We start from the raw sequence: 27596 nt of genomic DNA on the forward strand, positions 1-27596 counted from the left end.
AAAAAAAAAAAAATAACAAATCAAAGTATCACCACATTTGTACCCATTACTCTAATCTAAACAGAATTTCTGTCAGCGTTTTCCGCTTTACTAAAACTTTTATACGTATCAATTGACATGAATACAGGGAAGGTGTTGGAACCATCCTTGGTAAAGGATCTATCCAACCACATATATGAAAAGAGAAAGGCCACTGCGTTTCAAATTGAGTCGTTGACAAAAAATGCTTTAGGACACAACGACAGTCAAACAATATATAAGATAATCAACGAACTCACAGAGTTAACAAGCACGGGCACAAATCTGGCCAAAATGGGGGCAATAACTGCTCTTGGAAGTGTGTCTGTTGCTCTTGGGTCTTTTGCCATTGCGTACTTTTTAGAGGATATCGTCAAACCCATCTTTTCAACATTCAAGGACACTGACGCACGCGTCAGATACTATGCTTGTGAATCATTGTACAATGTTGCCAAAATAGCCAGGGGAGAGATATTAATTTATTTCAATGACATTTTTGATATATTGTGTATCTTGGTTAGCGATTCAGAAAGCAGTGTCAAGAATGCTGCTGACATCCTAGATCGATTGGTTAAGGATATCGTAAGTGCTAAGGCAACCAATTATGTTAGCATATTGCAGCAGCAGCAGGAGTCGCAAATACGAAGCAATTTGGTTGATGCTCAAGGTAACGCCATTCAAGTGAACGAGCCACAAGACCCAAGCAAGGCGTTTTCGTTGCCGAAATTCATCCCCACTTTACTAGAGAGAATGTATACAACAGACCCGTTTACCAAGAAATTCTTACTAAGCTGGTTGGAATTGTTTGACGATATTCCATCGTTGGAGTTAATTAGATTTTTACCGGAATTCTTGAAACCGTTGATTCAGTTTTTGTTTAATAACTCGCCCACAGATATCCGTTCGGAAACAGAGAACATGTTGAACGTGTTTCTAGAGGAGATCAAGTATATAACCAAGATAAAGATTGATGCGAGAAAGAAGGAGCTGGCTAGTAAGAAAATCAAACAGGGAGAGCTAGATGGGAATGCCAAAAAGGGCAAACAAGACCATGGCTCTCCTAGCTTGAAGTTGCACGATACCGAATCTGCCATCGATGAAGATAGTGGAGCCGATGATGAAGCGTCCATAAAATCCGATGATACCACGATTGTGAGAAGGCCACCAATCAGTGGACTTACTGCGAAGCCAACTGAGGGTCACAACAAAATTGATGCACCTGGTGGTGGTGGTGGTGGTGATACTAAGGAGGAACACGAAGAAAACGAAGAAGTGACACCTGGACAGGATATTTTTATTGATTACGAGAAAATCATTTTGATTTTGTTGTCGTTTCTCAAATCTTCCGATTCAGAAAGTAATTTCAAAGATTTGGGGAACGAACCCCATGAGATATATTGTCAGGTACAATTTATTGCTATTAAATGGCTACGTGATATATTGGAAATGGCCCCGTCAAGTATCTTAAAGCAATTTCCAGAATGTGTTGGTGTTACTTTGAAAAATATCTCGAAAACCGACAAGGCACAAGATTTTGAGTTAAGAGACTCGTTTCTTGATTTCAATTTGGCTATGCAACTGTTTTTGTACAAGTTCAATGATGATAGTTTAGACGAGCTCAACGAGACTCTCGGGTTAGACAGAGAAACCTATACTGAGTTTAACGAAGTCAAGCTACCACTTACTTTATCAGCCATAGTTAAAGAGTATTTGAACTCGGTAAGCGAACTAGCTAGAACCACAAGTTTAGATTGGATGATATTCATATATGAGAGAAACCCCAAAGAGTTCATGTCGCTTTTCCAAGTGGAAGCTAACAACTTTGAGTTGACCGACCTATTGAAATATGACACTAGCAATGAAGTGATACTCAAGGTGTTGACTTTGATGGCAAAAATATCTGAAGCAAACCAAAAATTTTTCAAGAATTTCATTGTAAAATTGGTTAAGATATTTGAATTGGACGGCTCAGAAAAGGCCTTTAAAGTTGAATTTATAATTCGGAAATTGTGTGTTTCGCTAAACTCGGAATTGATTTTCACTGCTTTGTCAGAGGTGTTGATCACTTTGAACGACTTGGATTTCTTGAACACTATGGTTGTTACCTTGAACAACATATTGCTAACTTCACAAGAGTTGTTGCCGTTCCGGAAGAAGTTAAAGGGCTTGGATTCTAACAAGGTAGAGGATTGGCAGCTATTTTCGTCATTATTCCAGAGCTGGTGCCACAATGCACCTAGTGCGATATCCCTATGCTTATTGACATCGAATTACGAGTTATCATTCTTGATTATTAAGAACTTGTCTGAATTGGAGGTGACTTCGCAGTTATTGATTCAGTTAGATGTTTTGGTCCAATTGTTGGAGCTGCCGATATTTATGAAATTGAGATTGAACCTATTGGAGCCGGAAAAGCATCCGTATCTTTTCAAAACGTTGTACGGATTGTTGATGATATTGCCCCAAAGCAATACGTTCATGTCGTTGAGAAATAGGTTGACGACAGTGAGTAACTACAATAGTAATTCCGGTCCGCAATTTCATTTATCGACTCCATTAACAACACCAACACCTGCTGCTGGAACTACGACAACTACCATTCCAACTGCAAGCTCTACCAGCAGTCAGTCTATTAAGAGGAAAAGAATATATGAGATGTTAGACAAATTTATTAAAATCCAAAACTGTCATGAGGAATATAACAACAGTAATAAGAGAATGAACAACCCAGTTGGTTATAATCTTGAGTCGGCTTCAGTTTTCCCGGTTAATCTGCTTAAATAGTATATAGGTAGGTAGTGCGAATCAGCTCAAAAGGCTTTGTTCCTTTTTCTTTTTTTTTAGTTCTCGTCAGTTGATTTGGGTTTACACTTTAGATTCAACTTTTTTTGTTGTAACCTTCAAAAAAAAACCTTGAAACTGTAAGTTGACACAAGTAACGCTTGAGCATTTACAAGTTAACTAAACTAGACCAAATAGCTGCAAAACAACAAATAACTTCAGCTTGCCAAAAATCATGTCCACCAATACTGATCCAAAAACAAACAAACCACGTAAGTTTGTTATGGTTGTCCCTGAACTGTTTTTAGAAACGAAGGAATCTCTGTCACAGCTGAAGGCACAACAAAAAGAACAACAGAAACAACAACTAAAACAGAAACTAGTCCAAATAAGAGAGAAAAGGAAACGGAAATCACAGAAACAAAAGAAACAATCGTCAAGATCACAAGTACCTAGTCAAGACCATCAATCGAACCACCAGCAGCAGATTCAAATAGGGAATCAAGAAATAGCAAATGATCAACATCACCAACAACAACAACAACAACAATTGCATAACCAAGGGACTGGCAATAATTATGCATTTGGGTTTGTACCTCCAACGTTTGACTCCCAATACCCCAACAAACCACCAAATGAACTGGATTCTACAAACGCGTTGTTCCCAAGACTTTCATCGTACGACTTGAAATCAAAAGATTCAAAATATAAACGGTGGACTCCAAGAATGGATCAGCTTTTGATCAAATTATTGAGTGACGTTGTGCATTCGTATCCAAGGGGTGCCGAACCAGAAATGAACAAAAAAGCTTGGTTGTATGTGTGTAAACAGTTACGGTATGCCAATCCCGAGACGGTGTATTCGACATATTCGAAATATTCAGTACAACAACATTTGAGTAATGTGATTCAGCATCGTTATAAGATCTGGTATCGATTGATGGCTCATTCTAAGACCATCACAAGGGACTATTCTTACAAATGGAATCTGGCAGTGGGGAGGTTTGAAATCATTGATTTGATCTCTCAAAATTTGATATTAGATTCACGACAAGTGAAACTGATTCTTTATGGTAATGCCTTGAGCTTACCTGACTTGTCACAATACAACAAGAGTGCAATAATCACCAATGATTTCTTCCTTAGTGACAATTTGGGGTATATGTCGGTTTATCATAATGAAATATTACCAGTGTTGGCAAAGTTAGATAGCAAATACATTGAAGATATTGGAATAGATGGGGATATTTATGCTGAAGTGGCAAGATTTGAATATCCTGAGGAACACAATGAGTTTTTCAAACCTTTGGTTTCGGCTAAGAAACCTTCGAACAAACGAAAGAAACAGGATGTGTTCCGACAATATTTTCAGACAAACGGGCAGCATCAATTTATTGACGAAGATGATCAAGTAGGTAGCTCTTCAACTGGAATGCTTCAGCAGTTCAGAAGAACTCTGGAAGAGCCCATCTCTCTATTATTAAAAGAACCAATAGTGGATCCATCATTGAGAAGTACAAGAGTTGAAGCAAATAGAAGTCGTCTCCCCACACAACAACAACAACAACAACTACAGCAACAGTCCCAGCAACCGCCACAGCCCCCACCACTTCATACTTTCAGACCGATGCAGCAATCGCAACAACAGTTGCACCAATCATTTCCTGCACACCAGCAACAGAATCAGCATCACCACCAAGAGGTCCAAATGAGTATGGAAATTGAGAATGCCCTAGCTTCTGCTACCAAAGCCGCGTTAGACTCCCCATCTGTAAGACAGAGTAAAGATTCTGCACCCTATTATCTTAAAGATTCAAAATGGTTCAACAAGTTGCTTCAACTTTATGACTCGGGCCACATTCGTGCTGATGAAGTATTGTGCGTGTGTGAAGGGGTACGAGATAATAAGATTCCATTATTTATGTTGAACGTATTGGATCGTGGATATTACCCCACAAGAACCACCAACAACAAATCTGGTGCCGTTCACCGTGAAGATGTAACCGACGAGGAAACTACAGAGAGAATCAGAGAATTTATGTTGCCGATGGTGTATAATAGTTGAAAAAAAAAAAAATAACCCACTCTAAATAACAAACATATATATATATATACCCACCTGTTTACTAAAATATTGTGTTTCTCTTTTTTTTCTATTTGATTCTGTAAGTATTTGCTAAATGACCCCTTGATATTTATAAGAGCCAAATCTTGAAACTTGAGAGAACCTTGGAGAAGCTTGAGATTTTTCATCATGATGACTGGTGCCTCCTCCAATACCAACACTAGCACTCCATTTAGTTCTTACTGAATCATGATGTGTCAAAACTGAGGCTTGCATTGACTCAACTGCAGGTGCCACATTTTGTTCCACGATAGAACGACGTTTAATGTACCCGACCTGGTCTGACTTATTCAAACTATCAATTAGTTGTTCCGGGGAAATAATGTCTTTTGGGACGATATTCTTTGATTGCCATACATCAAAAGAATTTAAAGGTTTGGCAGTATATGAAGTGATAGGGAAGTCTTCTAAATTCTGCAAGCCTGAAGTGGTCGAAGTATAAGAACTAGTTGATTTACGTTTCGACGAAGATGCTGGTTGGGTAGTAGTTTGTTCATCATCAAATTTACTGTTGCTGGTGCTACTACTAGTAGTGTCGTTTTTGTTACCAAATCCAACACCACCATTATTTTCATTATCGTTGGAAGGTAAAGTCGATTTTGACCTATTGATGGGGTTTAATTGATATACTGTGCTGGCAAACAAATCATTTTCAAAACTAGGCTCGTTATTAGTGTTGTGTTTATATCGTTGATCATATATTTTATTAAAGTCATTAATGAATTCGTTACGTAAATCTCTTGGTGGATTTTGGTTGCGTGATACTGCTAAATCCAGAAAAAGTGGTTTCGTCTCCAGCACGTTTGTTGAATGGGAAGATGTATAAGACGATAATGCCAACAATGCTCGTGACCTAGCCGATGTTGTTGTTCTGGGTGATAAATTTCCTGAATCCTGGGTTGAAAAAGAGGGAGCAGATGAAGAAAATGAAGATGACAGACTGGTTAAATGCTGACCCATTAGATGGTCCCCATTATGTTTTAACCGATAGCCCATTTTTGCTGCTACTGTTTTCCTTATCAATATATCAAACAAAATTTTGGTATTCAAATTAGATAATTCTCGATTGCTTAATAATTTGGCATCTTGTGGGTAGAGCTCTTCGAATTTCGGAGGGGGGATGGAAAATCCACCGGTATAGATGACTTCCTTATATTTTTGATATATCAAATCAACTAATGTATTCCCGCCACTAACACCAGCACTAACATTGGAGACAGGAGCAGTCAAAGTTGCCCCTTTCAAATAAGAAGCTCTTTTTGGAGTTTTGTCTGTGGGTACTATAACAAAATTATTAAGGTCATCAACTTCAAAAAGTTTCGTACTATAAGTTAAAGCAGGCTTGGGTTGCAAAATTCTGTGATGCTGATAAAGTCTCATTGTCTGTGGTATAAAATTCTTTACTAAAGCTTGATAGTTTGAGTTCATCAAAAAGTTCGTCATCTGTTTCTTGTTATCGAAAAGTGCAACCTGTGGCTTTTTCTTGTACTGTAGACTTCTCTTTCTCCGTATGGGGAACTTTAATGGCTTGTTTTGTTTGATATCGGTTTTCTTCACAGTTTTGTTGCGTCGCTTTATTCTATTTCTGTTTCGTAAGGTTGCCAGACGTGATATGATGGACCCAGTAGTTCTGGTGAAAAGTGGATCATCAAGGGCTGTCAAGATAGGAGGAGGGGAGGGAGAAGAAGACGTGGCAGATCTGATTGGTAGACCCGAGCTTGGTGTTCTCTGATGTATATTCTGCGATATTTCCTTATAGTTTTGAGAGTTGTGCCATTGTATGTTTGATTGTTTGTGCACCGGCTGTGAATCATAAATAACTTCAAATGGGTTGGAGGGTGACCTTTGATGTAGATGTGTAATACTGGAGGAAGCAGTGTCGATTATGTTAGGAGATAGTGACACACTTTGGGTGGGATAGATTAAGGAAGTCATGTTGCTGAACAGTTGATAAGACCTCAGACTCTAATCATAAGTTGATGAATGTACTTGTCAATGTATAGAATGATAAAAAAATAAAACAGGAAATTATTAGTTCTTTTTAATGTGATCTTGCAAGGGGCAGTAAATTTGTTTCGTCTTTAAAAAAAAAAAAATTAATAGAGAGAAAGGCCAAAGCCTAAATTATCATATTCAAAAATCCCTGTAGATAAATCATGTGTAAAGTATTTTTAGTTAGACGATCAGATTAACAAAGGGAGAATACATATTATATTTTGCTGCTGTTGTGGATTAAATGAGAAGATGGCTGGCTAGTTGCGATGTGAAAATCTTGCTCAAAAAAAAAAAAAAAAAAAAAGAATCAAAATTTCGCAACTGAACTTTGATGGGTTAATTAGTATCGAAAGTAAAATTGGGATCCAGCTCTGGTTCATTAAAAAGTTAAAAAGGCTTTGCAATAAGCAAAAGAAACTCAAGTTTGAATTGTCAACATCTAATTGTTTAATAAGAAGGGTTCAATTGCTGCCACAAAATGATGTAGTAAAGCACAACTGATAGGGTACTCGAGAAAGCACTAGAACAACAAACTGTGCAAACTATTTTCAGGGCCTAAGAAGCTGATGTACTACCAAATTTCTCGTATATAAGTTTTATTTCTTGTTTTTAAAGTGACAGTAAATTGCTTTATCAGCAAATGTGGATGTTTAGTAGACTGCTAAAAGCCTCTTCAATGAATTTTTACATGAGAGAAGTGAAAGCTTGAAAAGAGATAGCCGCTATTTGCAGTTGCCAATGATTTCTGATAACACTGGATGAAACAATTGAGTAAAAATTCAGCCAATCTGAATAGGGAGTCTTTGATCATTTTACTTTTCAAATGTCACATATTCTTCATATATGTAGGAAGTTCACAGTTTTAACTCTAAAGTGGGAACATCTACTCATAAACACTAGTTAGACGCAAGTATCAATCAAGAGAGCTCCTTTCATTTTAATGATGATGTTAAACCTCTAAATGTGATGTTGTAGATCTGGGGAATGGGGGGGGGGTGAAAAAAAATAATGTTGGGGTGAAAAACAAAGCTCAAGTGGTAGCACCTAGACGAATTTGACGAGAAATTTGATTGTGAGTGGGTGGTGGAAGTTTGAATTATAGAAAAAAATAAGAACACGCACACGAATTGAGTTTTCTGTTTTTTTGTTTTTAAATTCTTGATTTCCTCTCTCTCCTAATTAAATCCTCCCTTCCTTCTGTCTCGTTTGTTTGGGTTGTTATTTTTTTTTTTTTTTTTTCGTTCATTCGCCAAATCACTTTTTTTTTTTTTTGCCTTTTCTTTACCTTTTCTTTTTTGATTCGTTAGTTAAATCTTATAATCTACATTATCATTTAGAAGTAACAATATGGATAAACTCAAGGAAGTATGTAATGATTGATCTTTTGGTTGATTTGAAGAGTATTTTAAACAATCACAGCAATAGTGACAACACAACCGGGAGGGGCGTTCAAACCTAACATCACCCCATTTGACATGAAAGAGGATACTTGGGTGCTACTCAATCGGATCGCCCTCAATATACCGACCTATACTTGATTGGGGACAATTATCTATCTTTGTATCTTAGTAAAGTGACGGCCAAGTATAGCCAGGTGAACGTTCAAAAGAGTCAGAGAACTCATAACTGCTAGAAATAGTCGTAGAATTAGCACTTTCAGTCAATCAACCAATTTGCAACACACATATCGATCTATACTAACATACGATAATCTAGAAAATCAACAACTTGAAATTGGATGCTGAAAAATGGCAAGAAAAATCTGATGAATTGAGTGATAGAATCAAAGAATTGGAACAAGAAAACTTAGAAAAAGACAACCAAATCCAAGCATTAACTAGAAAGAACCAGGTTTTAGAAGAAGAAGTTGAAAAATTGGAAACTTCATTGAATGAGATCAAAGAAGCCGCTGACGAATCTCACTCCTTGAAAACTTCCAACGAAAACTACACCAAGAAGAACCAAGTTTTGGAAGAAGAATTGGAAGAAGCTGACAAAAACTTGAAAGAAACCACAGAAAAATTGAGAGAAACTGACGTTAAGGCTGAACAATTGGAAAGAAAAGTAGCTTCATTAGAAAGCGAAAAAGAAGAATGGGAAAAGAAATTCGAAGAATTGACTGAAACTTACAATGCTGCTAAAGCTGAATTGGACGAAATTAGTCAACAATTGGAAGCTATTTAAATTGAAAAGGCGTTTTAAAAATAGAAGGAAACAACCAAAGAAGTATGATAATTTAATTTTACCAATTGATTTTTAAATAGTGATTATCTAGCAAGTAATAGTTTTTATCTCATTATTAGTACCCAAGTATTTTTATGAACCCATCCGTAAGCACGCTACAATAAGCCAAAAGAGGGACCCTGATTGCATGCACAATTGGACATTTCTATCACTACAACAAAATTGGCTGATTATTCTAGCACACGGAGATTAGGTATCAAGTTTAATTTACCCCGAGATATATGAAAAAAAAAAGAAAAATGAAAAAGACCAAAACGAAAACAAAGCTATGTAAGTGTCAAAAGAGTCGCAAGTCTTGACTTTTTCAAACGTTATTTGACATGACCCTGCTTGTTACTTCACACTGGTCCTTCCTCTATGTTACACGATTTTTGAATTTTTTCTCTTAACTGCAAGTTATAAGTTACTCCCAGCTATAATACTTATTTGATTATTCTTTTCTGTATCCAAAGGTTAGTACTGCATTGTTTTTACTACGGTAGTTTTGTATCTCCCCATAATTATTGAGTTGCCCAGGGTTAAAGAAAAGTCGTGAGCTCGAGACATTATAAATAACACAGAGCGACATTTGCTTATACACACCAAGTACACACACAGCCCGAGAACACTGACACAATACGAGACAAACTAAAAATTATTAGAAAAAGAAAAAAAAAAAAAAATTCTACAGATTGACCAATTGACCCCTTGTCTGTTTTGTTATCTTTACCGCAATCACCAAGCATCGACATTCAAGATTTACCCCCTTCTAGCTCCTTCATATACATGTACATGGAAAATTATGGTGTTTATAAGTACATTGCTTTCGTCTTCACTAGGGTCGCGATTTTCAAACACTCTAGAATCTCACCAAATCGATGATGATTATTCAGAACAATACGATTTTGATATGGCGGAGCTGTCGTCATCATCATCATCATCACTGTTACCACAGCATCAACGACAGACATCAAGTACAAACTTAAGTTCAGGGTTGCTGTCATATCCTGATAGGAGGGCCACAGAAACTACAGCGGCAACTGCAACGATAAATACAACTAATTTCTCATCCCCGCCTTCGCCTCCACGACAATCATTAGCTTTAATACCTTCTCAGCCGTCAACGTGCATAGAAGTTACAGACATGGATACAAGGTTTCCACCAAGCTCTGGTGTTATAAACCAATACGACCCATTTGAAGAAGTCCCATCTTATGAAGCATCGCAACGAATGCATAATCAATCAACCAATAGCAACAACAGTAACAGCAACAGAAATAGCAGCATTGCCCATAACAATGATAGTTATCTCACAGAAGATGTTTCACATATTGCTCCTGCGACACATATATACACCCCTATTCCGTCATTGCCAATTCCTATTACATCAACCTCAACTGGGATTTCTTATGGTAATTCTTTCGATGTACCAGTTAGTAACAACAATAACAACAACAGCAGTAGCAACAACGATAACCGTAATGGCAACAGCAGTAGTAATAGCAATACATCTAACTCCACATTGCGAGGGGGAAATATTAAGCGATCATCTATTAAACAACTAGGTTTGAAGTTTTTGAATGCACGACAACATTTTTTACTAGCTTCGTGTCGTGATGTGTCATTGATCCCTCCCTTGATTGGACTAATACGTTCATGGAGAATGATTTATAGCAATGACGCCAGCGAGTACAGTCAAGTTCTTAATGGGGATGGAGTGACATTAATTCGAGGATCAGAGCATTTTTTAACTGGGCTTTGGTGTATTGTTGCTGGTTATTTATCATATTCGATATTGGATTCATTGTTGGTTCGATGGATAATGACATATCTGACGTCAGCAGCGATTGTGAGAGTACTATCGATGCTGACAATAATTATCACCATAGAACTATATTTGATCAATACCACTAGTGCTATTACCGACTACGGATTGCATATATGGATATTCATTAGTTGTGTGCTAACATTCACATATATTGTGCAGAATTTTGTCACGTCTAATCTAGAGTTGATCAATTACTATAAGCGTACGACGATCCATAAGCGGGCCAGGTTTTTTGATTTCTATAACATTGTTGTGTTTGCTGTTGTCCCCGTGGGTTTGGCTAGCTTTGTCACTATGGTGGGGCTATTGCGGTCCTTGTTATTGTTAAGAATTCAAATTGATAGCAATAATAATGCCAATAGTATGGTCAATCTTGATGGTGTATAATACGCTACTTTTATACTAATATAATCTAATTACTAATAATAGTCATAATTATTCAATACGCTTTGCTTAGCATTGTTTTTCATGAATACACACTGTCTAAGTATTGTAACCTGTTATGGAAAATGCTACCAACTACAATTGTATTAGGGGTGCGTGTACCAATATAAAAAAAAAACGACTATATAAATAGCCCAGCTCATCCTGTGAAGAAATTTTTTCCTCTTTTCAGATTCTTCTTTCCCTTTTTTTTTTCCTTTTTCCCTTTCTTTAATCAAAAAGTATTAAAGGGAAGGATTTGCCACGGCGAGATAATGTAAAATAGTCAAGTTATACTCGTTGCCAACTTATTCAATTAAAGTTTTATATTCCCGAGAATGATCCAAACCAATTGTTTGTGTAACCCCTCTATAGGAAGTTTGAAATTTGTGAATCTTATAAATTTTGAATGTCGATTTATTAAGGGGTATATCTGTATTATCTATATATATGTGTGTGTGATGTGCTTTTCCTCTGTTAAGCGAATGATGGCAAGATTAATCTCTACTACAAACTTTGAGTCAGTGTATTTTATAATGCTCGATATTCAACTTCTTATGAAATATTAATTAACTGCTGATACAAATCATGCATTCGTTGTAGACTATCAACCAATGGTTGGAAGAATAAGGGTGGATGGATATGCACACCATCTCATCAGTCCAGTCACCCTCAACCTCAACCCCAACCGTCCATCGTGGTTTGGTTTAATCCCAAATATTGCAAACCCCTTCGTCATTAGAGACATACTATAATATACAAAAGTATTATACTATATTATTTTATAAATATGTACATAAATATTCACATATACATATAACTTCAATTATTTTTTTTAACTAAATATATCTTTAACATTGACCAAAAGAAAACAACAACGTATTCTTCCAATAATATACAATTCCAATTCCAATTTTCTTTTTATTTTTATCTCTAAAACCTCTATATCAGTTTATATCTCTTGAATAAGTCGAGAAAAATGAGCAAAGAAAATCGGATAAAAAATTTAAAGCTTATCTGTATTTGTTGAAACCAATATCAGCAGCTTTTTCTCTGAAACATTGACGACATAAGTCCAAACCGTATTTTCTGATTAAACCAGAGTGGGAAGAACAATGTCTACATTGTCTTGAACCTTTACCAAAGTTTCTTGGGTGGGAGAACCAAACGTTTTCGTGAGCCATCTTGTATCAAATAATAGTTATCTAAATTAAAACAAATAGATGTTAGTAATTAAAACTTAAGGTCTAAATAAAACCACATGTAACATGGATAATAATGATAATAAAAGTGCCAACCAATACCAAGTTGGGCCAAAATGTAGTCTCCGTGCTACTAATATGTACAGATAATTCCTTTAATAATCTTGGTTGTTTTACAGGTCTTTATTTCCATTTCTAATATGATTGGATTAGTTCAAATAAATCCTCACTGATAGTACAACCCTCTCCCTTCTTGATATTCTGCAACGTACAGATAATAAGAATAATAAGATCAGTTGTACAGTTGGGAACAGGTATGTAAAAGTATCGTATCATTTCCAAGTTAAAGACGAATAGGGGGATATTTATGCTTTCTGATCTTTGCTTTTCCATTTATAAGTCTCTGTCATTGTTTCCATTTCATTACTGTATGTTCATTCTTTTGATCTCTTTCTTTCTAAATCAGCCAACATTTCATTATCATTCATATCCATTAAGGTATTCAATAACATACTAATTTAACGTTAGTTTGTGGTGTACAGAGTAAGTTCAACTATGAAATTTTTCAAGGAAAATTTTTTTTTTTTTTTTTCTGTTTCTTTCGCTTTCCATAGAAACGAGTGTAGGACTGGGAGTAGGTTGATTGATTTTGCTATCTTGTTTGTAAGTACGAAAAATAGAGCCAGCACACGCCCACAACGCGCGCCGCAGCTTAGTACGATTATGGCCAGTATACGCGCAAAAAACAACAAAACCAGTGCGAAACACATAATTAAAAGAAATCAAGAAAAATAGTTATAAAGTAGTGCACATAAGCATTTTTTGTCACTCCAAAAGTTGTTCACGTGACAAGGGCTTTACAGCCCTAATTACTCGCACGTGACTGATTTTGCATTGCATCTATGTCTAATTTTTTTTTTTGTATTGATCCAAAGCTCATCGCACAAATATTATTCTCATGTAGTATCTGATTAAGCTATAGCTTTCCTGATACATTCAAATCGACCTTATTTTTTTGTCATAATAATACTAATCCGGTATATATTTATTTGAGTCATGGCCAATTCTCATAGAAACACATTGAAACATGATCATAAGCCGTTCAAATCGAAGCATGCCACCAAAGGTCAAATCAAGGCTAGGATAAAGGGTAAGGTTGAAAAATCATCCAATAGTCTGGGTGGCAGTAAACTGCTGAAAGTTGTATCGAAATTGGAGAGGAAAAATCTATCAAAACAACAACGAGATAATAAGATCTTGGAAACGAAATTAACTAAGAGATTGTTTGAAGGTAATTCGGGAGCAGAAAAGATTGTTACCATAATTACATTAACTGACGATTTGTCTGCAGTTGATATTGCCAATCGATTATTCAATGAACAAGAAAGCAACGATAATGGTTCTACTGCTAAATTCAATTTTGATTATCCCTCAGTGACAAACATAAATATTGGCAAATTCAAAACTAATTTAAAAGTGATAATTCCCCATCAAAGTAATATGATTAGTATTCTTGATGCTGCCCAAGTGTCTGATTTTGTTCTCTTGGGGATATCGGCAACAGAGGAAATTGGAGAGAACTCATTTGGTGAAACCATCTTACGAGCATTGATTGCCCAAGGTATCTCAACAACAATTGGGGTATTACCAAACATTGTACTGGCTTACCCAAAACGCAATTTACAATTAGACGTCAAGCAATCGTTACAATCATTTTATCATCATTTTTTTCCTTCACGAGATGGATCATCGAATCGAGGCAGTGGCAGTGATAGTGGTGGGAATAAATTGTACCTGTTGGAATTGGATTCTGATAACTCTAATTGTTTGCGGATAATATGTCAAAAATTCCCCCAGCTGATATCTTGGAGAGATTCTCGTGGGTGGTTGGTTGCCGATAAAGTTGAGATTGACAACTCTTCTGACATGTCTGTGGAGAATCAACAACAAATGATGGTGGTAGAAGGTATGGTGAGAGGAATTGGTTTCAATGTGAATCGATTAGTTCACTTGCCAGGGTTCGGTGATTTCCAATTGCACAAGTTGGAAAAATTGACAAGAAAAGCTCGCGGCAACAGTTTTCGTAATCACTATGGCGGTATGGATATAGACACTGGCAATGATGGTGATGTCGAGGAAACGTTTTTGCCAAATGAACAGCAAGAACTGTTGGACGAATTGAATCCCGATGAAGGTATTGATATGGGAGCCACGGAAGATGACAATGATTTCTATAATAATGATGACTTTGGTGTTAGATCGGAGGGGAAGATATATTTTGATAATGGCAACAACAACAATGGTAGTGGTACTTTTGGCTCAAGCAAAAAGCTTGTTCCAAGAGGTACTTCAGAATATCAAGGAAGATGGTTTGTTGATGATGTGTTGGATGAAGATGCATCTGACTTAGAGGAACAGGAAGAACAAGAAGAAGCCAATATGGCAGAAGATGATATGATAATGGAAGATAACATTGAGGCCGAGGACTTTGCTGACAATGCCGAAAGTATTCATGATTCAGAAATGATGCATGTTGATTTGTCCCCAGAAGAAGAAAGCCGTCAACTCGAACAATACCGATCATTGGCAAAAGAGGATTTGGAGTTCCCTGATGAACTTGAATTGCATCCTAATGAATCGGCAATAGAACGGTTGAAAGGATTCAGAGGGGTCAAATCGTTAGGTAATTGTGATTGGGATTATGATGAGTATGACCCTGAAGCACCATCGATATTGAAGAGATTATTCCAGGTGTCAAATTATAAAGCCACGAAAAACAAAGTCAATAAGCAATTCATTAAACAAACTGAAGTCACTGCAGGTAATAGAGTCAGGTTATACATTATCATCCCTCCTGGCGCTTCCAGCAATATAAGTAACGTCATTGGCAATTGCTCGAGTATTCCATTCCCGGTATACGAGTTATTGGAACACGAGCACAAGTTGGGAGTTTGTAATTTTTCATTTGAGACATGGCAAGATTATGAGAAACCGATTGTTAACAAAGAACAAATCATCGTTCAATATGGGCCAAGAAGACAAATTATCCAACCATTGTACAATCAGGCTAACAATAATCCAAACAACGTTCATAAGTTGGAGAATTTTGTGCATCATAGCCAAGGTGGCAGTGGTGCGATTATTGCCACTGCTATAACCCCAGTATTATTTACTAATTCGCCAACTTTATTTTTCAAAATTCATCCCAACTCTAACGATAACACCAATTCGAATAGCGGATCAGTTGAATTTATTGGTAAAGGGACTTATTTGGGCAGCGATCCTAAACGTATCATGGTACAAAGAGTAGTTTTAACTGGTCATCCAATAAAAATTCATAAGCGTGTGGTCACTATCCGTTATATGTTTTTCAATCGTGAAGATATCAACTACTTCAAAGCGGTTTCGTTGTTTACAAAGAATCTGGGACGAGTCGGGTTTATCAAGGAGAGTCTTGGTACTCATGGTTATTTCAAAGCCAATTTCGATGGAAAATTGACGTCGCAAGATGTTGTTGCTATGAGTTTATATAAACGATCCTGGCCAGAAGTTTCAACTATCTGGAGTAAGTTTAATTATTAGTATATACATTCATATAGAACTATATAGCTGGTTTGTTGGTTTCAAAATACATCCTTTTATTGTGTTTTTTTTTTTTTTTTTATGTGTAGACAATTTTTGGTGATGGTCAAACACAAAACCAAGTAAGAAATTGAAAAAAAAAAAAAAAAAAATTGTAAAGTTTCAACCTCATCTCTTCCATACATCCAAGTTCAGTTATACTCTATCCTACTACATACACAAATGGGCAAACACAGAAGAAATAGGAAAAATCCAAAGTCGAGACACGATCCATTATCCAATCCGAATTTGACCACCAGTGCTGTCATTAATGCTGTTCGAGGTTCTGGCAAACAGTCCAAAATAGGACCTTTGATTGATAAATTGAAATCACTGGTGCTCAACGACAAATCTATGGCGATAGGTGTGATTAATGTATTAGCCGAGGATGAGCAAATGAGACAAGAATTGATTGATAATGATATTGTTTTAGTTCTAATGCAGTATTGTTTGAATGATGCCAATGCAAGTGAGGACATTTTGATTGAGTCGTTTGGGTTGTTGAGGAATTTAATCATTGAGGAAGGATATGATATAATTAAGTTTATTTGGGACAATGACATTTGGACAATTGTGGAAAACAGCTTGAACAAAATCATCATTTCCTTTGATTATTTGATAAATCATAACAATGAAGGCAGTAGTGATGACAAGCCAAAGAAAAGCTTGAGCAAAGCAAAAATCCAATCACTTTATGAATTCTCAGAAAATCTCTTCACATTGATAATAATGTTAATTACATCAGATGAGAGAATTTTTGATTTTGTCTTTAACAACAGTGGTGGCGATAATAATTCTGGTGGTAATAAAATCGATCCAATCGTACAATTTGCATTAAATTTAATTGACAGCCACATGAATAACAAATTGAGATTATCGAAAAAACTATTCAACACGTTGTTGGAATTATTATTTCAATTGTCTACAGAATCAGTTTCATTTGTTCAAAAATTAAGTACATCGTTTGACTGGGATAAACTTGGCCAATTTTTACAGGATGATGGAAATAACAACTATGACTCAGCATCCAAAATATATTATAATGGGATATTTTTCTCATTAGTTGAGATTGTATTGCAGCCATCTCCACAAGAGAAAAAGGAGGAGCTAATGAGACAAGTGTTGGGTGATATTATAAAAGCAGTTGTCAAAGACGGCTCAGAACCAAAGCCAAAGGAAGGGGAGGAACAAGAGACACAAGACTTGGCAGCATTTGAAGCAGGATGTGATATCATTGCCACTATTTGTGAATATTTGGCCACTGATGAGGCCAATCCTGAAACCCCTGCAAGACTTTCACCTGAGACTTTACAATTACTCGAAATGATTGGTAATCAATTGGTGGGTAAAATTGAAGCCATGGGGGTCTCTGAATCAGAATCAAGCTCTGCTGAGGCAGCCATAAATAATTTACAATTGGTAATTAGTTTTAATCAAGAATGAAGAGCATTTTAATAGCAATTGTGTATATTGATAGTGAATTAAAATATTGGCCGTGGCCAGTAATGTGGTAATCACCAGATGCTGTAAGTAATTTACGTGTATATTAGAATCACTACAATATCACAGGTTGAAGAAGTAAAATTTTGACTCGAAGAAGGTGGTAAGAATGATTTTGCGAGAACTTAGCTCTGGCAGGGATTTTATGATACGTATTTGTAACAATATATGCACATTACAAACTCTTGATCAAATTTATAAATCTTTCATAGTATTTTGAAGGGGGTTTTGGGAATCTCAACGTATGGTGATCAACTGTGTTGACACAGGGGGGGGTATAGCGTAAAACTAATCTCAAGATCTTGATGATGCCAGTGTTAACGACGATGAAGATGAAATTGTTTTAATTTATACGTATTAGGAAAGTCAAAACCCGATCGGGAGAAGATGTGTGTGTTGCAATTTATTCTTTTTTGCATCTGAATAACAAATCTAGAACTTTTTAGTTTCACACACAGTGAAGTTAGTGTTCTTTCTATATTGGGTGAAATTCTATTTTGCAAATACAGAGTGTAACCAGATTGAATCCATCGTATTCTTGCAAGCTCAGCTTTCCTGGCTAGTTGTTGTCATCCCACTCAGTTCTTGTATTATTTGAATTTCCATTGTAAGTCGTGGTTTCTTTTCTTTTGCAGAGATGGGAGGAGGTTTGGATGATAGCAAACATATACAACCAAAGCCGGTAGTGAATTTGAACTGCAGCAAATACTAGTATAGCCGAGCCGAAATGAAATGAAATGAAATGAAATCAGAACTGAGAATTCCAAAGCTCGTGGGTTAATAATAAACGATTACTGCATGGGATTGTAAACAAAACCGAGTTACCCAAACTTCACAATGATACGAAATTCATGACCACGCAATCCAATAAACGAAATCAATCTTTACACATTGTACACATTTAGTGGATAATATGTATTATTGAGAAATTTACTATTATTCAAACGTTCAATAAAAAGATAGTTTTCGTAGTTGTTAAAAAAAAATAGAAATGTGTCTACAATCCAAACAACGGTGTTTTACCATTGCGATGCTTTGATTTGCCTTGCTGCAGATAATAAATGGCTTGGCTTCACTTTGTTTTAGATTGGGCCATATCTGTCACATTTCTTAGTCCACTGACCATTACACCCCTTTCTTAGTTATTTTTTTTTTTTTTTGGTAGGAAAAAGGGTGCGTCCCGTTGCTAATTGCAATGGACCCACATTGTACATCAAGAATTTTATGTTGTTGATCCGCGAATTGGCTGGTTGGACTGGGCTGGCTTTATGGTGTTGTAAATTAATTAATGGACTGTTGATTGTCTACTTTAATGGTTATCAATATTATCTACCATGTTTGTAGTATGATTTCAACGACTAAGGATGACACAAAAATAGACACCATTATTTAATTTTTGAAAGGGATAAACAACCACCGCTAGTGATCACACACAAGCGCAAAGCACAGAACGGACTAAAAAATACAGGAAAGGAGAAATTATTTGTGATTTCATTTTTGTAATATCAAAATATTCTCATTTCTCCTGTCTACCACCACCCTCCCCCCCTTCAGATCACCAACTACTACTGTTATCGTTTAATGCTACAGTGGTTATATTAGTTATTTTTAGCAATGGTAGTTGCTATTTAATTTTTTTTAGCCCAAAGGGCAATTTCAATTGGGTTTAGGGATAGTAGATGCGTGTGTGCAGCATTTTACTTTTGCCTCCCCGTACCCAAGGCTGGGATGTAACATCACGAGCAGTAAGGATACTCCCTCATTAGTTTACCCAATCAGGTAATTAATTAGCTGCTGGAAGGTCTCCTCGTCCATCAGTAGTTACGAAACGATTTGAATCTAATTACGATCTTCCCTGGAGATTTTGTTTTTTGCCAGCTCAACATTCCAATGTGAAAACATAGACTGATCACATCGTTTGAGGGAGTAACAGACAAAAAATTCTTTTTGGAAATACACAAAATCAAAATTCTCTCAGGGCTCCAAATTTCATTCTTTGTTATTTTTTTTAAAAATCTTTTCTTCTAAATTGATTTGCAACTAAATTATCCGCGCCATCATATATTTTATTACTGGCAAACTAGAGGATGCATTAATTAATTAATTAATTAATGCAGCTGTTATTGTTATTGTTGCTTGATGGAAAAGAAAAGAACCCTTTTGTAACTATTTCCATTTCTCAGACAACCAAAACGCCAATCAGAATATTATTATTATTACTATTATTAGTGACAAACAGATATCTATTTCCGTGACAAGAATGTGTGCTTTGATATGACAATCACCAGCTTCTTGTTTCCATCCTCCCCTTAAACTAATCATTGCTTTTTCAAAATTTTCTATTTTTAAATGATCTATTTGTTTAGTTCTCCAATCGTGAAAAAAAAAAAAAAGTATATATATATCAATGGTTTTCCATTCTTTTACATTCAATGTCACCTAGCTTTATACCACACCACAATCATTCGCTATGAGATCTCCATCACTCGCTATTGCTGCTACCACTGCTTTGGGTTTGTTTTCATCCAGTGCTTTAGCTTACTATGGTAACACCACTACTGTTGCTTTGACTACTACTGAATTTGTCACCACTTGTCCTTATCCAACCACTTTCACAGTGAGTACATGTACCAATGATGTATGCCAACCAACTGTGGTTACAGTCACTGAAGAAACAACAATCACTATTCCTGGTACTGTTGTCTGCCCTATCGTCCTGACACCATCGGCTAGTGCCAGTGCCAGTGCCAGTGCCAGTGCTAGCTCCGAAGAAGAAGGAAGCGCTGTCACCACTCAAGTCACCGTCACCGATTTCACAACTTACTGTCCTTATCCAACTACAGTAACCATCACCAAATGTGAAAACAATGAATGTCATCCAACCACAATTCCGGTGGAAACTGCCACTACCATAACTGTCACTGGTGAGGTGATTTGTCCAACCACCACATCCACTTCTCCAAAAGAGTCCTCTTCAGCAGTTGCTTCATCTGAAGTGGTCACTACTCAGGCCACAGTTACAGATTACACTACTTATTGTCCATTGCCAACAACTATTGTGGTTTCCACTTGTAATGAAGATAAATGCCACCCAACTACCATTGAGGTGACCACTCCTTCCACCGTTGTTGTTCCAGGTACAGTTGTTTGTCCAACCACTTCTGTTGCCACCCCATCAGAATCTAAAGCAACCACCAAACCTACCACTATTAGTTCAGTTGTCACTACTGGTGTCACTACAACTGACTACACCACATACTGCCCATCACCAACCACCATTGTTGTTTCCACTTGTAATGAAGACAAATGCCACCCAACCACTATTGAAATTTCTACCCCATCTACAGTTGTTGTTCCAGGCACAGTTGTTTGTCCAACCACATCTGCCACAATCATCACCACCACTGCCGAACAACCACCAGCTTCCCCAGCTGTTTCTACTATTCAATCTGTGGTTACTACTCCTGCTACATTGACAGGCTACACCACTTATTGTCCAGAGCCAACCACTCTTGTGTTGACAACCTGTTCTGATGATGAATGTAAACCTCACACCGTTTCTGCTACTGGTGGTGAAACCGTTAGCATTCCTGCCACCATTGTTGTGCCAAGTAGTCATACTACTCAAGTGGAAATTACTGTTTCCTCAGCCTCGGTGCCAGCTTCAGAAAATCCAACTACTCCAGTAACTGTTGCTGCAGTTTCCAGTTCTCCAGCTGTATCTACTGAAACTCCATCAGTAGCAACTCCTGCTATTTCTGTTGGTGCTGCTGCTGGTAATGTTGTTCCAACCACAGTATTCGGGCTCTTTGCCATTATTCTTGCATCAATCTTTTAAGATATCATCGGCATAATCAATCTGAGATTTGCATCAAAAGACAATTTCATTATTGCTTTTTTTTTTTTAAAGAACTGCTGCTGACTTTTCCACTATCATTCAATTAATGTGTCAGTTTATTGTTTTTATTTATTCAAACTTCTACAAACAAAGTTATTATTTCGGTTAAATTCAATTAAAAGGAATTGAATAATTTGGTTTTTATTTTTCTACAAGGGATTATTTTCATATTTTCATATTTTCGGTTAATAGATCCAAAATGGGTGGGATCTGGTTTCTATAAAGTTATGTCTTTTTTTTTTTTTTTTTCGTAGTTATATTTACTTAGTTATAATACTTCTTAATATATACAGATTCTATTTGAAGTTGGCAGAAATCATTACCAGCACCTAAACAAAGATCTCTACATGTATTAGTCATTAAATCATCTATCGACCTAATTCTTGAGTTCTTTTTTACCAGTTTTCTCCATGCATCGTGTACCGAGTAGTGATTTTTCTGTTCCTGATAACGAAAAGGGGGTAAATAAGCAAACCAACTATGCCCTGGACAAACAACTGGTAGGTAATCCAAAGTCATGTAAGACCCGTACCATTTCACCACATTTTCCTTTTATGTTGTTTTTGTCTATCATGAGTTATTATCATTGGAATTACTATTAGGATTGCTACTTTGCAAACGATCTTTTAATCGTTGCAAGCCCTTTTGATCTTCAGCTGTAAAATTCTTCTCTGGATCAATCACAGCATTAATCTTTTGTCGTAAATCTTGCCATGATTTAGGTTGCTCGGCGGCTTGACTACCAGTGATACTAGAATTCCCGTGATCAATTTCGATATCCTTTCTCAAGTTTCCATCTCTTTCTAATTGTTCAATAATTATTGGTTTCCAAAAATTTATTCCAAAATAAATCGACGTTATTATTGCTGTGGTGGTAATGACCAATTTTCCTCCTCTTCCTGACATGATGACTGTGGGTTTTTGTTCCTAGTAATTGGCTTGAAGATGGATGTTAGTTGCCTTTTTTTTTTTTCGTGAATCTTAATTGATTGGATTAGAATGAGAAAGTGGGAAAAAAAAAAAATCTGCCTGCATATCATGGACAGATATTCAGATCTGTGTATGTTTAGAACATTACAGCAAAGAATCATTTTACCATAGTTTACTGGATGAGCTAGGAGTTTCAGGTAAAGGAAGATATTTAAGAAATCGATCCATAATAATTCACAAGGTTATGATGTCAAATAAGTAATGGCTGTTTTGTATTGTTATTTAGAATACTAATTACTTTGTAGAATTCTGTTGAGAAGCAAAAGTTGCCTCGAAATTTTCTCGAAAATAGAAAGATTAGTATACCAAGTCAATAAAACAAACTATGTTCATAGGGTGACTTTCAATATCAAAGCCGTAATAGTTATCTTATGCTTAATAATTTTGTATTCTAAACTTAAATCCGAACCAAAAAAAAAAAGTGCAAAAAATATTGACATCGAGGAGATTCGAACTCCTGCATCTTTCGATAGTAGAAAACCCTGTTTTAACAAACAGAGAAGAAATCACAACTTCTTGAGTCTACCGCCTTAGACCACTCGGCCACGATGCCTGATTTGTGATTTCAGAAAAGTTACAAATTGCCCAGTGATGGCACCTCAAAAAATCCATCCTATCAATTATTTGTCTTAGCCTAGGGAATATCAAGCTACTAATTCAAAGTAATAACAAGAAAGTTTCTCAATAACTAGTTGGATAGATGAGATTAAACGTGTATAATTGGCCATCATTTCCATATAAAGTCAGTAACTACAGGCGGCAACAGAAACATAGCCTAGTTTATAAATATAAAGCTTTTAGTAGAACATTTCATTCTATCCAATGTATAATACAGGTGTTTTTCATAAAAAACATTAAATGTGGAACCTGCTTTTGCTCGTCACACACAATCTGATCTTGTTCATTACTCTATATCTGGTGGATATGCGCCATCACTACTCTTGGAAGCATCATCATTATCCAGGAATGCCGATTGACGATCAAGCTCATCATCGTCATCAGTATCGAATCCATGAAACTCATCATCACATTCATCATGCTTATTGTCACACCCAACAACCCCCCATTTGATATGGGTCACTTCTTCTAATCGTTGTAATATCTCTGTCATTGGTGTAAACAATCCAAACTGTTTGAATTCACCATCATACGAATGCAACATTCCTAATACCCCCAATCCTTTTGAATTTTCTTCGACATCATCTAATTTGGTCAATATCCACGATCCACTATCACCACCTGATGCAAAAGCCGAATTAGCTTCAATGGAATTGACAATGAATTCGCTCGAATGAATTGCACCATCCAACCAATAAACTAACTTAATACCATTGAGGTGTCCTTTAGTATATTTAGTAGTAGATCCATATTTGAAAACTGGAATTCCAAAATACGTTTGCATTTCACTATGGTCCGAGACATCAGAATCAACGTCTTCGATATCTGTATTTATCACTTTTGGAACATATCGTTTCAAGTTAATGATTTTTCTGACATATAAATTATCAAACATTAAACTAGGATCATACTCATTAAATTGAACATCATCACCAAGATAATTGTGCTCACATTTCAATTTTTTATTGACCTTGATAATGGCTAAATCAGACAATTTCTTCTCCACAATCCCACTCATTTCATTTATTTGGTTATGCCCACTGTCGTTGACTTCACCATTTAGCCTAATTAAAGTTCTTTCACCCCAAATTATTTGTCCAAATCTATATTTCGGTAAATTACGAACTTCATACTCGTCCTTATAAGCACCGTTTTTGTTAGTGCTTGATTTTTTTATTTGCTTCAATGGGAACATTTCCTCCAATTGTTGAAGAACAGCACCAAATGCAACACGAGTTTCAGAAAACACAGCAGCAGTGCTATTCCTATCAAGACTTTTGTGGTATTGTTCAGTTAATGCTTGTTTGTATAATGATATCAAAACCGACGACGGCGAGGACACATTAGGGTAATTCTCGGGATTGTCTGAATCCAAACACACGTGCCCACATGATATTGCAAATTTGGAATTTGCATAAGACTTCAAATGTGGTTGCTTTTGTAAGTCAATAATGGGATAAATATAGCCTCCCATAGTTCCCGATGTTCGAGTGGCATTCTCAATCGATATTGACATGGACATAGGCACATGGTGTGCATCTGTAGGTACTCTAAATGGCAACTTGAATTTCTGTGTGTTATGTGTATGCAAAGGTGGGAATCCATCATTGAATGCTGCTGGTTTATTGAAAGAACTTGCTGCATCTACCCTAGTAGCGCTGGCCAACTCAATTTGGTTTTTGACAAGAACAATGTGTACGTCGTCGTACAATTCACGCAAACTCTGAGTTAGACTATGGTGATACTCAGTGGGGTCAGGGTATCCGAAATATAGGCATAAAATGTTCAAGTCGTTTGAGATACCTCGAGTTATCGGAGCAATGAATGATCCATTTTGCTCCTTCATAGATAAATCGCTGTGCGACACTTTTTCAATTATGCGTACCAAGATTTCTTCATTTGGCAACAGTTTCCCCTTAATACAGCCTATGGGGTAGTTCTTTGGTTTGATCATTTCTTCGCTTGCTTGGTTCGTCTCCTGACTATTTAACAACACGGCAAAGTCATTAAAATTTTTAACCAACAACAATTTCAACTTAATATAAACTTGATCTGTTAACAAATTATCGTACAACTCAAGATATATTTTCAAAATCTTCCTTGTACTCGATGAATTGTAACTGGTGAAAACATATTTTTCATTTGACTTGGCAGCAGCGGCTTTTTCCACAAAAACATTAAATTTCTTCAAGCAGTCAATAATATTAATAACAGTTGATGATAGACTGGCTGTAGAGTTGTAGAACTGACTCATTGTGTATGCCAAATCCTGATACAACTGTTTCAAATTATCTCGTATCAACTCTTCCAAATTTTGGTGTTCATTTTCCTCCAATATTTTGAGAGTCTGCAATGGCTGAGAAGTGTTTAGGTCATGTTTTCGTTTGGCAAACTGACTGCTACCGCTACCACTGGTGTTGGTGCCACCGGTTCTATAAGAAGACTGGTTAGTGGAGTATGATTGTCTGCTTGAAAACAACGAGTCCTGAATGGTAGAGCCCTTAATCGAGGGAACAATCTTGTTGGAATCCAGAATGGTTGGATTCAAGTTCAAATGCATCATATCATAGCTGTCATCATTATCGGGTGTTTGCTTTGTTTGCTGTTGCCTGAACATGGGGCCCAACTCCTTGATGGAGTCATGAGAATCGCCTGACTGATTGCTTGGAAGTGGCACTATTGGGATATCTGAGCCCATACTTGATGGGGTAATGGAAGCGTCGTCACCTTGACCCGGAGTTGCTTTGCTCGACGACCTTGACAAAAATCGTTTCATAGACATATTAATGTGTGAGGTTTTGCAAGAACTTATCGTAAACCTAAAAAAAAAAAAAAAATGGTTTTGGAGTGAAAACCATCCACAAAGATTTTGTTTTTGTGCTGGTAGACACGCCCTCCCCAACATTTCAGTAATACCTCTCGTTTTATCTCAAAACATACTGAGAAATATTATTAGCAAGCTCAAGGTTATGTCACGGAAGTACCAAATCTATCCAGACTTACAAGTCTTGATTACCTTTTTTTAAGGACTTCAAACTCTGGTTTATGACAAATTATCAATCTGCGTTAGAAAGCAATTACCCGGTCGAGTAATATGTGGAGTAAGTAAAGCGACAAACAAAACTAGCGCATTTACTTTAATTCCCGGTTTTTTCCTCCTCCTCCTCCTTTTTTTTTTCTTGGGGCGCTTCGTTTTCTAGAATATTATTGGTGTTGTCTTCCATAGCCTTTTTTTTTTTTTTTTTTTTTTTTTAGTTTGACTGGAGTATCATAACAAACTTTCTGATACTTTTACTATCATTTCCAATGCAAGTCTCTATTATCCTGAAAGATGAACAAATAAGTTCGAAAATATACAGATACCTAAAATGGCTTTCCATCAAATCGCAAGTTTTTGAAGACACACAGTCAATGTTGAAATGGTTTGAAGACAACGAAGATGCTGACGACACAGTGGCATTGATTAACTCTAATGTCAATCCAAGTGACATTCCCAAACACATTGAGCCATTGGTTATTTCCGACTCCATTGACGCATCGGATACTACTTTTGTACGCATCAATGGGAACGACCAAAACATTGTCATCAACCATGTGACTAGTCACCTTCAATCCAAGATCATATATTTTGCCCTTAACTTGAATAAACGGAAAAGGGCTGTATGGCTTTCTCGTCATGGAGAGTCCGAGTTTAATTTGAGTGGTCAGATTGGCGGTGATGCCAATTTGTCGGAAAGGGGATGGGCTTATGCTCGTAAGTTGCCCCTGTTGGTTGAGAAATCTTGTAACGGGGCCAATTTAACTGTGTGGACTTCCACTTTGAGAAGGACCCAGCAGACAGCTTCCTTTCTTCCATTCCAGAAAAAACTTCAATGGAAGGCATTAGATGAACTAGATGCTGGCGAATGTGACGGAATGACATACGAGGAAATTGAACAAAAGTTTCCCGAGGATTTCAAAGCCAGAGACGATAACAAGTACGAGTATAGATATCGTGGCGGTGAAAGTTATCGTGATATTGTTATTCGTTTGGAGCCTATTATTATGGAATTGGAACGACAGGAAAATATCTTGATTATTACTCATCAGGCAGTGTTGCGTTGTCTTTATGCCTACTTCATGAATGTTCCTCAAGAGGAGAGTCCGTGGATGTCGATACCCTTGCACACCTTGATCAAGTTGGAGCCAGGTGCTTTTGAAACTATAGTTACACGAATCAAGGCAGACATACCCGCTGTCAGTACATACAAAGAGAAAGGGACTTCTCAATTGGGCGAATCAGCAACCAACACCTCGAAAAGTAGAGATTTAATTAGCAATAGTAGCTCAGTTTAAATTATATACATTGTATGGTATGTTTATGTTATATATAGT

The 27596-nt window shown here is 36.6% G+C and overlaps 11 protein-coding genes across 11 annotated transcripts; 8 read left to right on the forward strand and 3 right to left on the reverse strand. All coding sequences in view use genetic code 12, as the record gives it.

Annotated features, from left to right (window-relative positions):
- Positions 1-117: 117 nt before the first annotated feature.
- CD36_34020 (lipid kinase activator, putative) lies at positions 118-2802 on the forward strand (the record flags this gene model as incomplete). The annotated part of the gene is made up of 1 exon (XM_002422292.1): positions 118-2802. The coding sequence occupies one exon, from the start codon at positions 118-120 to the stop codon at positions 2800-2802; it is 2685 nt and encodes an 894-aa protein (XP_002422337.1).
- A 232-nt stretch (positions 2803-3034) lies between these two features.
- On the forward strand, positions 3035-4864 carry CD36_34030 (conserved hypothetical protein; the record flags this gene model as incomplete). Its single annotated transcript, XM_002422293.1, has 1 exon — positions 3035-4864. One exon carries the CDS (start codon positions 3035-3037, stop codon positions 4862-4864), a length of 1830 nt encoding a protein of 609 aa, XP_002422338.1.
- Positions 4865-4975: 111 nt separating this feature from the next.
- Positions 4976-6859, reverse strand: CD36_34040 (conserved hypothetical protein; the record flags this gene model as incomplete). The annotated part of the gene is made up of 1 exon (XM_002422294.1): positions 4976-6859. One exon carries the CDS (start codon positions 6857-6859, stop codon positions 4976-4978), a length of 1884 nt encoding a protein of 627 aa, XP_002422339.1.
- Positions 6860-8266: 1407 nt separating this feature from the next.
- CD36_34050 (tropomyosin, putative) lies at positions 8267-9103 on the forward strand (the record flags this gene model as incomplete). Its single annotated transcript, XM_002422295.1, has 2 exons — positions 8267-8284; positions 8636-9103. The coding sequence occupies 2 exons, from the start codon at positions 8267-8269 to the stop codon at positions 9101-9103; spliced, it is 486 nt and encodes a 161-aa protein (XP_002422340.1).
- Positions 9104-9944: 841 nt separating this feature from the next.
- On the forward strand, positions 9945-11357 carry CD36_34060 (protein involved in N-glycosylation, putative; the record flags this gene model as incomplete). The annotated part of the gene is made up of 1 exon (XM_002422296.1): positions 9945-11357. The coding sequence occupies one exon, from the start codon at positions 9945-9947 to the stop codon at positions 11355-11357; it is 1413 nt and encodes a 470-aa protein (XP_002422341.1).
- A 1049-nt stretch (positions 11358-12406) lies between these two features.
- On the reverse strand, positions 12407-12577 carry CD36_34070 (40S ribosomal protein S29; the record flags this gene model as incomplete). The annotated part of the gene is made up of 1 exon (XM_002422297.1): positions 12407-12577. The coding sequence occupies one exon, from the start codon at positions 12575-12577 to the stop codon at positions 12407-12409; it is 171 nt and encodes a 56-aa protein (XP_002422342.1).
- Positions 12578-13651: 1074 nt separating this feature from the next.
- On the forward strand, positions 13652-16177 carry CD36_34080 (ribosome biogenesis protein, putative; the record flags this gene model as incomplete). The annotated part of the gene is made up of 1 exon (XM_002422298.1): positions 13652-16177. One exon carries the CDS (start codon positions 13652-13654, stop codon positions 16175-16177), a length of 2526 nt encoding a protein of 841 aa, XP_002422343.1.
- A 222-nt stretch (positions 16178-16399) lies between these two features.
- CD36_34090 (conserved hypothetical protein) lies at positions 16400-17659 on the forward strand (the record flags this gene model as incomplete). The annotated part of the gene is made up of 1 exon (XM_002422299.1): positions 16400-17659. One exon carries the CDS (start codon positions 16400-16402, stop codon positions 17657-17659), a length of 1260 nt encoding a protein of 419 aa, XP_002422344.1.
- Positions 17660-20186: 2527 nt separating this feature from the next.
- On the forward strand, positions 20187-21554 carry CD36_34100 (GPI-anchored protein, putative; the record flags this gene model as incomplete). Its single annotated transcript, XM_002422300.1, has 1 exon — positions 20187-21554. The coding sequence occupies one exon, from the start codon at positions 20187-20189 to the stop codon at positions 21552-21554; it is 1368 nt and encodes a 455-aa protein (XP_002422345.1).
- Positions 21555-23508: 1954 nt separating this feature from the next.
- CD36_34130 (serine protease of the SPS plasma membrane amino acid sensor system (Ssy1p-Ptr3p-Ssy5p), putative) lies at positions 23509-26004 on the reverse strand (the record flags this gene model as incomplete). Its single annotated transcript, XM_002422301.1, has 1 exon — positions 23509-26004. One exon carries the CDS (start codon positions 26002-26004, stop codon positions 23509-23511), a length of 2496 nt encoding a protein of 831 aa, XP_002422346.1.
- A 524-nt stretch (positions 26005-26528) lies between these two features.
- CD36_34140 (fructose-2,6-bisphosphatase, putative) lies at positions 26529-27557 on the forward strand (the record flags this gene model as incomplete). Its single annotated transcript, XM_002422302.1, has 1 exon — positions 26529-27557. One exon carries the CDS (start codon positions 26529-26531, stop codon positions 27555-27557), a length of 1029 nt encoding a protein of 342 aa, XP_002422347.1.
- Positions 27558-27596: the final 39 nt, after the last annotated feature.

Source organism: Candida dubliniensis, chromosome R (assembly GCF_000026945.1).
Source record: "Candida dubliniensis CD36 chromosome R, complete sequence".
NCBI classification, from domain to species: Eukaryota; Fungi; Ascomycota; class Pichiomycetes; order Serinales; family Debaryomycetaceae; genus Candida; species Candida dubliniensis.